General features: G+C 52.6%; 4 protein-coding genes across 4 annotated transcripts; 1 reads left to right on the forward strand and 3 right to left on the reverse strand.

The window, feature by feature from the left end:
- Positions 1-453: 453 nt before the first annotated feature.
- J4E79_001483 (uncharacterized protein) lies at positions 454-1,053 on the forward strand (the record flags this gene model as incomplete). Its single annotated transcript, XM_049350392.1, has 1 exon — positions 454-1,053. The coding sequence occupies one exon, from the start codon at positions 454-456 to the stop codon at positions 1,051-1,053; it is 600 nt and encodes a 199-aa protein (XP_049215551.1).
- A 991-nt stretch (positions 1,054-2,044) lies between these two features.
- On the reverse strand, positions 2,045-5,411 carry J4E79_001484 (uncharacterized protein; the record flags this gene model as incomplete). The annotated part of the gene is made up of 3 exons (XM_049350393.1): positions 2,045-2,857; positions 2,914-5,152; positions 5,206-5,411. The coding sequence occupies 3 exons, from the start codon at positions 5,409-5,411 to the stop codon at positions 2,045-2,047; spliced, it is 3,258 nt and encodes a 1,085-aa protein (XP_049215552.1).
- Positions 5,412-6,759: 1,348 nt separating this feature from the next.
- Positions 6,760-7,042, reverse strand: J4E79_001485 (uncharacterized protein; the record flags this gene model as incomplete). Its single annotated transcript, XM_049350394.1, has 2 exons — positions 6,760-6,959; positions 7,009-7,042. 2 exons carry the CDS (start codon positions 7,040-7,042, stop codon positions 6,760-6,762), a joined length of 234 nt encoding a protein of 77 aa, XP_049215553.1.
- A 2,737-nt stretch (positions 7,043-9,779) lies between these two features.
- J4E79_001486 (uncharacterized protein) lies at positions 9,780-11,156 on the reverse strand (the record flags this gene model as incomplete). The annotated part of the gene is made up of 1 exon (XM_049350395.1): positions 9,780-11,156. The coding sequence occupies one exon, from the start codon at positions 11,154-11,156 to the stop codon at positions 9,780-9,782; it is 1,377 nt and encodes a 458-aa protein (XP_049215554.1).
- Between the last annotated feature and the right edge of the window lie 415 nt (positions 11,157-11,571).

Raw genomic sequence — 11,571 nt, forward strand, 5'->3', positions numbered from 1 at the left:
TTTAGCTTAACGTTAAAAACCTAATTAAACTAAATAGTAGTAGCGTAGCTTACGTACTTATACTAATAAATATTAATTCTATAAATATTAGTTTTAGAAAGCTTTAGAAACTACTTTCTAGTGCTAAAAAGCTTAACTACTTATTATTAATAGATACTCTTAAGTACCTATAACTTAGTAGCGCCTACTTAGTACTAATTATAGATAATAAGTCTCTAGTAAATATACTGCGTAACTATTAAGTACTAATAGAAGATTATATTAGTATATATTACGTGCTTAAAGATAAGATAGAGTTAATCTACGTTTTTTTTACAGGCACTAGAGAGTTAAGCGTCTTACTAAGAGCTTAGAACATAGAGAGGAGGAGGCGGCGATAATGCTAAGTTCTGTCAACATCATCTGGCCGACAATAGTTAGACTCTCGGAGGCCGCGAGCGCTTCGTCGAACGCATGAACTGGCTGCACGAATCAGGTGTCCTATATCTCGGCGACGAACAGGCTTTCCTCAACGTGTTCCTATACCACTATGCCGGTCGTCCCGCTCTCTCCGCTGAGCGCGCCCACCAATACATACCATCTTTGTTCAACGATACCGTCGTCGGTATCCCGGGCAATGACGATAGCGGCGCCATGGGCTCTTTTGAAGCCTTCGTCATGATGGGTTTCTTCCCTAACGCTGGACAGGATGTATACTTCATCATACCTCCATTTTTCGAATCCATCTCCATCAAGAATGGCCAGACTGGCAACACAGCGACGATTCGGAATGTCAACTTTGATGCGGCTTATGAGAACATTTACATCCAATCTGCCACGCTCAACGGTGCACCGTACACGAAGAACTGGATCCAACACAGCTTCTTCTTGGAAGGCGGTGTCTTGGAGCTGACCTTGGGTCCGCAGGAAAGCAGCTGGGGAACGAAGTCGGAAGACGTGCCTCCTAGTCTTGGACCGTTCACAAACAGCACTGTGTCTAGCAAGAGGTCTATTGGCGCGGATCGAGAGTGGGCGATGCCGAGGATGGAGTTTGGATCTGTCGGTAGTCAGTGAGTAATTCAGCGTAGCACGACACTATCAATAACAGGGATATATCTTGTGTGAATGTGCGCTCTACCATGTTTCAATGATGACCACGAAGATGACTCGCGCATGACAACCAGCCATTCTATAATGACTGTGAACCCTTTGGGGTCAATGCGCGATCTCACTATTTAAACGGCAGCTTGCTAACAGGCACACTGCATACACGACTCAATATATCCAAGCAATATCTCTTGCAACTGATTCCCTTCGGCGACAGTCGCTATCAACCACCGGTACATATCGCCGTCTTCACAAAGCACTATGTCGTCAGACTCCCCAAAAGCAGAGTGTACGCCCACCCAGCCAAAGCCAACAAATCCGAACCTTGATGCCCAAAAACTTGAGGCCGCCAAAACACAGCGCGATTCCCATAAAGAACAATCCGATATCGCGGAGATTCAATATGGAACGCTGTGGAAATCGGAGAATCGCCCCTTAGAATTGCTCCATATCTTGACAGAACGGCTCGATAGACATCGTCAACTTCATGAACAGAGCGAGAAGGAAGTTAAGAAGCTGGAAGAGGCGGCCAGCCAGCGGAAGGAGTAAGGGTTAGGAGATGAAGCGGTGCAGATGATTGCGCTGTTGTGATTGTACGAAGGGATTTCACTTCGAAGACCGTCCGTTTCAGCCATAAATGTCGGGCGATGAAGGACGAAGCTTGTTTAAGTATCGAGTGTTGGGCGTTTGGGATGTCGATATGGCGATGGGGTCGGCAGAGCTAGGTGCAAATTACATCAAATCTGCACTTGAGAGCCGTGACAATGAAAGAGTGACTGTGATGGTATTCATCGTAAAGTTATGACAGCGTGTATGTGTCATTCAATCATGAATCGTACTAACGAGCGACTATGGGTCAATCCAGGAGACATGAGACCAACGACCCCACTTCCACTTCCATACTAATCATGTGACAATTTGTTCCCTCCACCATTCATCAGAAAAAGAAATCACGTCCCTACTTCTCCCTAACAGCAACACCACCATTCAGTCCAGCACGGGCCTCAGCATCCTCGCGAGAGATGACCCTGTGGGCTCCAGACCAGATACCGAGACTACGCTTGATAGCCTTCCAGATTTCAATCGCGCTAATGTAGATGACGACGCAACCGAATGCGACGCCCCACTCCCAGGTGATGGCACCGTGCTTGAATACCTTCTCGTTGATGATGGGGAGGTAGACGATGGGGAAGACGACGAGCAATCCCGCGATGACCGCGAAGAAGAGGAAGCGGTTGCGCCAGATGGTAGTGAAGACAGAGAGACCGGCTGGGGCCGAGGACGGAGTGTTGGGATACATGTTGAAGAGCGAGCGAGCGAAGTGCTTGACCTCCCAGGCTGTGACGAGGAGGAGAAGGGTGATAGTTGCGTATGTGGTCGCGCGGGCACGGAACACCACCTCGCATGTATCGTTGTACCCTTCGTTGCATCCAGAGCCGAGGTTACCTCCGCCAGGACCGACGTAAGCGACAATGGCGAAGGAGAAGAGACATAGTGCTCCCATGAAGAAACCGTAGATGAACTTGTCTGTGATCAACTCGGCTGTGAAGACACCCTTCTTGTTGTCGTGCGGTGGTCGGTACATGCTGTCTTCCTGTGACTCTTCGAGTCCGAGACCGATAGCGAGGAAGGAGGAAGTGATGAGGTTCACCCAGAGAATCTCGATGGGAGAGAGCGGGAAGACGGAGTGGTTGTCTTGATCCTTGAAGGCGAGACCGATGAGAAGGAGGATGACTTGCGCGATGTTTGAGATGAGAAGATGCATGAGGAACTGTAGCATCAAATGTTAGTAAGTGATCTTGAAGGGGAAAGAGCGAGGCAGCATACCTTCTGGATGTTATCAAACAAGCGTCGGCCTTCTTCGACGGCCTTCACAATGGAAGCGAAATTGTCGTCAGTGAGAACCATCTCGGCGGCATCTTTGGCGACGTCGCTTCCAGTGCCCATAGCCATACCAACGTTGGCTTGCTTGAGCGCGGGTGAGTCGTTGACACCGTCTCCGGTCATGACACAGAAGCGACCCCTCCTGTGAAGAGCCTGCACCATCTTGACCTTGGTGGTCGGGCTGCATCTGGCGATGACCAGGGGCAAAGTCTCCATGGCGTCGACCTCATCGTCGGACATTCTGTCAAAGTCTTTGGCGACCATGACAGCTGAGGCAGGAGTACGATCGTCGATGATGTCCACATCCTTGGCTATAGCTCGCGCAGTACCGGGATGGTCACCAGTGAGCATGTGCACCGTGATGCCAGCAATCTTACACTCGCGGACGGCACCTGCTGTCTCCAGACGAGGTGGGTCGTAGATGGCGACAAGACCGAGATAGTTGAGATTGGCCTCGACGATATCACGTTCCGAGATGTCGGTGTCGGGTTGTAGCGTCTTGTGAGCGATGCACAGAACACGGAGACCTTGGTTGGCCATGCTCTCGGCAGCTTCCAAGATCTCGGCCCTTTCCTGATCCGAGACGTTGAGCGCCGACATCATGAATTCGGTTGCTCCCTTGGTGTAGACGTCCATGAGGCCAGAGTGATTGTCTTTGTAGACGACAGTCATCTTCTTGACCTTGGAGTCGAAGGAGAATTCGGTAGCGAGATGGATGTTAAGGGAGGAAAGTAGACTTTCCTTACCCATGTTGAAACGAGAAGCGAGGACGTGCAATGCGACTTCGGTTGGCTCACCATGCGCCGTCCAGGCTCCGTTCGTTACATCTTGCATAAAGGCAGTGGGTGGTCGTGAGATGGTGTCGATGGTGGACGCGTCAGTGTCGCGATCATCCGCACTGTTGTATTGCTCATGAGCCGCAGCCTTCTTCTCACTGGGAGAGTCGACGCGGGATTCAGATGGCGGTATGACCTTGGAGTTGTTGCAAAGAGCAATGGTACGGAGGAAGCGAGTGACGACAGCGTCCGGCCTGTAATCGTTCAGACTAAGCTGTCGGTCGTCAAAAGCAACGTTTCCGCTGGTGGGGTTGTGAGGGTCTGTGATGGCATCGACGGTGAATGTACCGGCGCCACGCATGAGGGCGGTCTTTGCGACCATGCGACCTTGGGTGAGAGTACCAGTCTTGTCAGAGCAGATGTTCGTGACACCGCCGACAGCCTCAATGGCCGACTGGACTCTGGTAATGACGTTTGCTTTGGCCATTGCCTTACCGCCGACAGCGATCGTAATCGTCAGGACTGCGATGAGCGACTCAGGAATGACAGCTACGGCAACACAGATACCATAGATGAGTACCTCTCCACCAACCTGCCATTTGCTTGCGGAAAACACGATGATGGCGAGGATAATGGCGAGACCGAAGAGGAGAAGTGCGAACTTGCTCAGCGTGATCTGAAGGGGGGTTCCGACAAGACCTAGGATGGTCTTGCCGCCGTTCGTGAAGCGCTTCCAGATTCGGACGAAGATGTTGGAAGATTGCGGGCCGGCATCCTTCTTCTGACGGAGCATAGTAGCAATCTTTCCGACTTCGGTGTTCATGCCAGTTGCGACTACAATACCATGGCAACGTCCAGATGTCACCTCACTTCCGGAGAAGGCAAGGTTGGTCTGGTCGCCAGTGGCAAGGTCTTCCTCGTCAAAAGTTTTCCATGGTGTCTTCTCAACAGGAGCGGACTCTCCTGTGAGGAATGCTTCATTGGTGTAAGCGTTGACACCATCGATGAGGCGAATGTCGGCGGGTACGATGCTACCAACAGAGAGCTGGACGATGTCGCCAGGAACCAGGTCCACGGCCTTCACTTTGATGTCCATTGTGCCCTGGCGTGTGACAGTGGCTTCGGGTGCGGTGAGTTTCTTGAGAGATTCGATAGTCTTCTCGGCTCGGTAGTCCTGCCAGAAACCAACAACGATGTTGAGGAGGATAACTGCGGTGATGACGCCGCCTTCGATGTAGTCGTCTATGCCAAAGCTAATGGCCATGACAATGATGAGGACGAAGGTGAGACTGTTCGAGATCTGCCTTAACAGAATTTTCCACATGGAAAGCCCTTCAGCTCCCTTAACCTTGTTAGGGCCATAGAGCTGGAGGCGAGATTGCGCTTCAGAGTGAGGGAGTCCATGGCTGCGATAGTTAGCAGGATCACGAGAGTGGTGAGCATGAACAGTGAGCCCTACTGGATGTCGACTCCCAGAGTCTGTGCAACTTCCTCGGAGGTGAGGGTGTGCGGAGCGTGGAGTGCGGGCGAAGTGTCGCCATCGATGGGGTTCGGCTGGAGTTGCCTTTGGTTTGGTGCAGTATGCGGATCCTTACTACCACATATAGGGGGTTCATCGACGTTGGGAGAAGTCTCCTCGACGGCAAGTAGCACAGTTTCACCCATTCAAGTATATGTGATAACACGGATAGTGTTGGTGGTAGAGAGCAAAGATACGCCCTTGCGGGGGAGTAGTTATAGGCAGCTTGTCCTACCAGGTTTAGGCGGGGTTAGCACGCTAGACGAACGACGTGGGTCATCCAAGCGTGGAGAGGCTTGGAACCTCTTGTCCACCACGCCACATGAATGGCTGCACAAGTCTTTGTCACAGCAAGTATTGCATTAGCAGGTACAAACATAGTGATCAGCTGATGCTCCGGACAAACATGTACCCACAGCTTGGTTTCAAAGACCAGTAGTCAGCGAACGCAGTGAGGCTGGACTAACTCGAACGCTCATTGACCGAACGATAAGAATCTTGGCTGACGGGCCCAAGCAATCCGGCCTCCGCTCTCCGGTCCTAAGTCTCCTCTGTGTGGCTTTGAGGCACTGTGCCGCGATGCCGAGATGTCTCGGCTGTTGGCGTTGAGATCTATCGGAGTACTCTTCGGTACCAAATGTTTGCCCGTTGAAGTTGAGGCAACCAAACCCCGCGTTTTGCGCGATGTGTGTGGAGCCATGTTATGCTTTTGGACAGCAGGAGGATTCGTCTGGGAAATGGATTCCGGGGTCGGTATATGATAGTAAGCAGCGCTGTCGCATATGACAGGTTGATGTTTGCCACGTATGCCGCTTCAGGCTTGGGCGGCGGTAGGTGTGGCGGCACCGCCAATGATACGTCTCGCAAGCCAATACGCCTTGATAGAGACGCGTAGAGACACTGCACTAGACCTGCAACGCATCGAGCAGTCGTCGCGCGGCCGAGTGAGCATCGTCGTGAGGGATTGGGCCGAGCAGTCTGGGGAGCGTACGTTTGGCTGGCGACACAGCGAGCGACCGGCGGTTTTCGGAACGAGACGTTGGCGCGACAGGCCTCTTTTGAATACAAGAGACATTGAAGGACATGAGATGTCGTTGAAATTGAGTCTCCCTATCGATAGACAAGCTCAGTGCGTGGAGACCTGGACCTGGCGTGGCGGGTTGTGGTGGGGGTGGCAGTTGCGGCCTCTGCGCTCCTGCTCCCACAGCTCCCACAATTCTCGCATCCGACCGTACCGAGGCACTTCTTAGAGACACATCGTGTTCGCATCAACTGGTACGGTTCCGACTGGTTGAAGGCTTCCATGCGCAAACACTTATTATCACGAAGAGAGAGGCAGTCACAACGAGGTGATAGTCTTGATGGTAGAACAGAGAACGCTTTTGATTGTGCACTACGAAATATCCCAATATGCGCCAAATACCCCATCCCAATGCCCATTACCCTATATATGCATCATAAAGTCATAAAACACCCTTTCGCGATCCGCCCAGCTCAAATCGCGCGTAACGACTCAGCTTCCGACATGCTCGAACTTGACGAGCGTCTCGGCGCGAGCTGGCAATCCGCCTCGGCGAGCGCAGCCTGCATCGAGAAGCCAAAGGTGGCTGCGAGGTACTGCGCATAACGAATGCGGTAGGCCTGCGCAGGATCTTCCTTTGGCTTGAGAAGCTCCTTCTTCTGTGATGAGACACCTGCTGGAGAGATTAGATGGGAGGCTTTAGTATGGTTGATCAAATATACCCGATGCGGGATGGAGAACTATTGAAGGCGTCATGGTAGGCGACAAGGTAGGTGAAGATGAAGGTGACGAAGCAGCGGACGAGTTGAATGGAAGAGCAGGCATGATGTCTGGATTCTAATAGATGATGATGATAGGTGGATAGTGTGGGTCGTGATGTAGGCGGAGCTGATTGGCTGCGGTAGGTAGTTCGAGGTTTGTATGAGGGTAGTTCTCTCGTGTCGATCCCGTCTTGTTGCGAAAGAGTTTAGATTGGAAACTCGAGATTGGTTGTAGAGTTGCTGTGGATGCGTTTGCTGCTTCGAGAGAAAGATGGGCAGCAGATGATGTCTTTATACGTGGCTGAGGGCTAGGATCGAGGCACCATTCAATCACGATCGCAAGGGCTTCGGAAGCTTCACCGCACAATCAGAAACAGAACGAATCGCGCCGTCACGATAAGTTCCACACAAGAGACACCGATGCATGCATCTCGATCAGCCCGAACCAATGCAACGTAATTGGGGGCAGATTGTTTCCTAGTACAGAAGCGTGATACATGCCGGTTAGCCATCCATGAATGCGCCATTTGTTTTCTGTTACCCCTGGACCATCGCGCTCCCGTAGCGCTTCCCCAGGTTTTTTCATTCGTGCTTGCCTGTTTGAGCGGTGTAATGTTTTGTTGAGCGCCAGACTACTTTGAGCTCTATGCATGCAATACCTGTTATAGCACACATCACGATGCTCATAGCAAGTATCTAAACTGCGTTGTTCAACGGCACACCGGATGGATGTTGCGTGACGCAGATAGTTTGATACAACTGCATTTGAGTGGCACCACCTGACTAACTTAGCCAACATCGCTGCATTAATCCAGCTGCGGAGCACGTCGCCACACACCGGAAAGGCCAGTAATACGGTTTCTAGAGAGGAGCAAATGACACAAAGCCAATATTCGCTTCTATTTCGCGCTCCAAGATGACGACGGCCCAGGTAGCCCTTGCTCATAGTGGGACGACCGTGCGTTGGGTTAAACATCAGCAGCTACGCCACGACTGAGCCATTTACCGGCCACATTTAGTCCTTTTCTCTTTGTCGCACAGGGCCCAGCCAGCTCACTTTGCACCTGCATATCGCTGGTACGGTGTCAGACCTTTCCAGAGAACCACGTTGCTGGCGCACGTCTCCTGGGACGTCGTGGTGCTCTTTGACGACCCATGCCGCGTCGTCTGGCGCCATGCAAGGAAACGGGGAGACCTTTTTCTAGACTACCAGGATCTGCAACTAAACGTCCGCTTCTGAGGGCTGAACCGCAAGAAGCCGCAGCCAAGACTCTCCACCGTGGATGCGGAAACTCATTCGAATTCTCTGCCATGCATTTTGCTGCATGCGCAGTCTGACCCACGTCACACCGGCCCACAGCATAAGACATCGAAAGCAACTCTTGCGATGGCGCCCCGTCGTCCACGATGCTGCAAACATATGCATAGTTTGGCATGATGGCATTTCAGCAGACCAAGGGGGTCTAGAAGCCTCGTTTTACGTACGAGAAAACCGGTGTAGGCCGCCGAAACGTCACGATGTCAAAACGCCGCATTGTTCCAAACGTGTTCTATGCAGGCGCCGCATCACCAGGTCTCGACGATCGATGAGGGGCAGCGCCATAAGCGGGACCGTACTGCGGGGCCGATGCTTTCAATCGGATGGCTCGGCTGAAAGCCGTCATTTGTCTCCAGTCGTCAGGCACACAGCTGTGACCGCGGCAACTTCACCTTCCTGTTTATTTTGACCCAAGACTTGGCAGAACGTCCTTCGTGGACGGGATTTCGGACTTTCCTGCACTGTGTCAGCATCCGGAAAGTGCTTTCCGAGGTTGCATGCACCTCGCTATCAAGCACACAGCCACCCTCCCATGCACGATATTGCCTCAACCCAACGCTAGGCTCATACTGTCAGCACGCGCTTTTGAACATGTCCATGTCGCTGCAGGTGCGCCATTTCCTCAAACAACACCAACACCATTATTCCCGCTGTGGATCTGTCGATCCGGTCCAGTCAACTCTAAAGCAACGTCAATCACCGGGCAGCGCACAGCATGATCAATCACGAAATGCGACACAGGAAAAACGTCAAGTACAGCGATGTTTTTCTGCTCACCGCTACCATGTAAGTTTATCTCGCGGTCGATCAATAGGGCGCGCCCTGCAGGGTGCATGAGCCGATGCCACCAGGGTCGGACGCAGTTGTACCTGATACACCCACCCACAACCAACAAAATCGATATGGAATATCGTCTAGTGTGGTTTCACGAATTGCGCGAATATTGCGACAGATACCGTGATGGATAGGTCGCAAAGCTTATTTCGACTGCCCTGAGTACCACGATTTGAATGAACTAATGTTTGCACGAGAGATGTGGATTTGGATTTGATTTTGATCACCTACTGTAATTATGAGGCGTTGACCGGAATTTGACTCTAGATATCGGGCCTACACCCATTCCATACCAAGCTCGCGTATAGTGTGGAACTCATTCGCGGATACCAGCCCTATGCCACGCGCTGATGTGTTCGGTCCGCGCACAAACTATATAAAAAACGAAAGAAAGAAAAGCAAATCGAGACGCTCAACGGCATCGATTCTACCATTAACAACCGGGATCTACTGGGCTCCGCGCTCAAGCTTGAAGTTCTCCGCGAGTAGTTTTAGGCGTGTTTATTGGGGGCTTGGTAAGCCAGAAACCATAGTTTGCCTGAACTGTCCGTCTGAAGTAGTTCACCATGGAGACCACGCTCTACCAAAGCTGCCGTTCGTCCATGTAGCCAAGCTGTTGACCACGGCCACCAAAGTTGCTCTCGGGTTCACGTGGCTCAGGCGGCCACCTGTCCTGGTTCATCATTGGGGGACCACCTTGCATGCCACCGTCGTCGTCTTGCTCGTTACCCCTTCCCCTACCAACATCACCCATGCCGTGAACTCTGGCTCCACCGCGCATCGCGTTGCGAAGACCTGGAGGAGCGGCGTGGGGACTAGGTCCAGGAGCAGCACGAGGTGTTGGAGGTGGACGAGGTGCTGCCATGTAGCTTGGGGGGCCTGGAGGCGCTGGTGAAGCAGCTGCGCTGGCATAACTGAGTGGTGCTGGACGAGGTGTGGGACGAGGTGTTGGCTGAGGTGTTGGACGGGGCGCCTGTGGAGGCATCTGAGGAGCTCCACGACCAAAGCCAGGAGGAGCATGAGGAGGATCACCGCCACCATATCCAGCAGGTCTCGGCGACATCCCACCACCGTACCCAGGAGGATGTCCACCCCCATACCCAGTCGGACCACCTCGTCCCAACTGCTGAAACTGCTCCGAATCCTGCCAAATCCCATCCTCGGCCAGAAACTCCACCCTACAAATCGGGCACTTCTTCGCATCATCCGGGCGATTCACCAACATCTCCTTCAGACACTCCCTCCCAATAAGATGATTACAACCCGGAATATTCTTAATCTGCACACAGAGATGCGACGCGCTGGGCGGCTCCAGACAAATCGGACATTCTGCATTTGGGGGTGTGATGGGTCCGCCCAGGGGCTGTGTTTGCTCGGCCAGGAAGTCGGCTATGAGGTCAGCATTTTCTGCTGTGAGACCGTTGGAATGGGGCATAGGTGCTGGTTCGACTTCCATTCTGAAGGAAGGGTCGCGGGGGCCTGTATTGGGTCCGCTGCGACCGTTTGGAGCGCCGTTGGCGCCGTTGCTGCGGAAGGGGTTGGGGCCGCTCCAGAAAGAAGAGGAGAACGCGCCTGGTCCGGTGTTTCGGCCGCCTAGGAGACTTCCTGGGGATGGGCGTCCTTGTGGTGGTGGACCTTGACCCATGCCCATTCCTCCACGGACGGGGTTGCTGAAAGGGCCGCCTGGACCGTAACCTTCTTCATGTCTATTGCCGTCGGAGTCATGGTATGTGGAGTAGGAGTGTGTCTGGCCGCCTGTCATGGGATCGCCCATTCTGCCGCCGTACATGGGACCTGGGCTGCGCATGCCAACACCCATCATGGGAGGTGAGTTATTGTAGTCATCATATGGGTTCGGTTGAGGCTGGCTTGGTCGGCCTCCACCGCCACCTGCACGACCACCGCCAGGGCGGAAAGGGTTTGAGCCCCCAAAAATGCCACCTTGGAAAGCTGGCATGGTAGGTGTAGTTTGGCGTTGTTTGGAAGTGTTAGTGAGGTGGAATCTGGCTTCTCGGGTTGTGGTGAGGATCCGGTGGCTGTGCTAGATGGTGATCTGTAGTAAGAAGGACTGGTAGGTTCTTGTAGTCGGATAGCTGTTGAAACGTGATAGTACAGTGTATGTGGTGAAGATACGCTCGCCGGTGACTGGAGCGGCGAAGTCTGTGAAAGTAAATGTTGCAGACAACTTCAAAGTATCTTGTTCAGAGTTGGTCGGTCAAAGTCGTGGTTGAGGTCACTCTATCGGCTAGCATATTGCGACTGAAGAAGCGGAAGAGGCCTGAAAGGACATATACGTCGTAGCTCAACGCTGTAGTCAGCCAGACGAAGACGGTGAAGAGAGCAGTATCTTCTACGCGTGACCTTCTCTCGGT

The sequence above is a fragment of the Alternaria viburni genome (genome assembly GCF_023758015.1).
Source record: "Alternaria viburni strain BMP 2772 chromosome Unknown scaffold_2, whole genome shotgun sequence".
Taxonomy (NCBI): Eukaryota; Fungi; Ascomycota; class Dothideomycetes; order Pleosporales; family Pleosporaceae; genus Alternaria; species Alternaria viburni.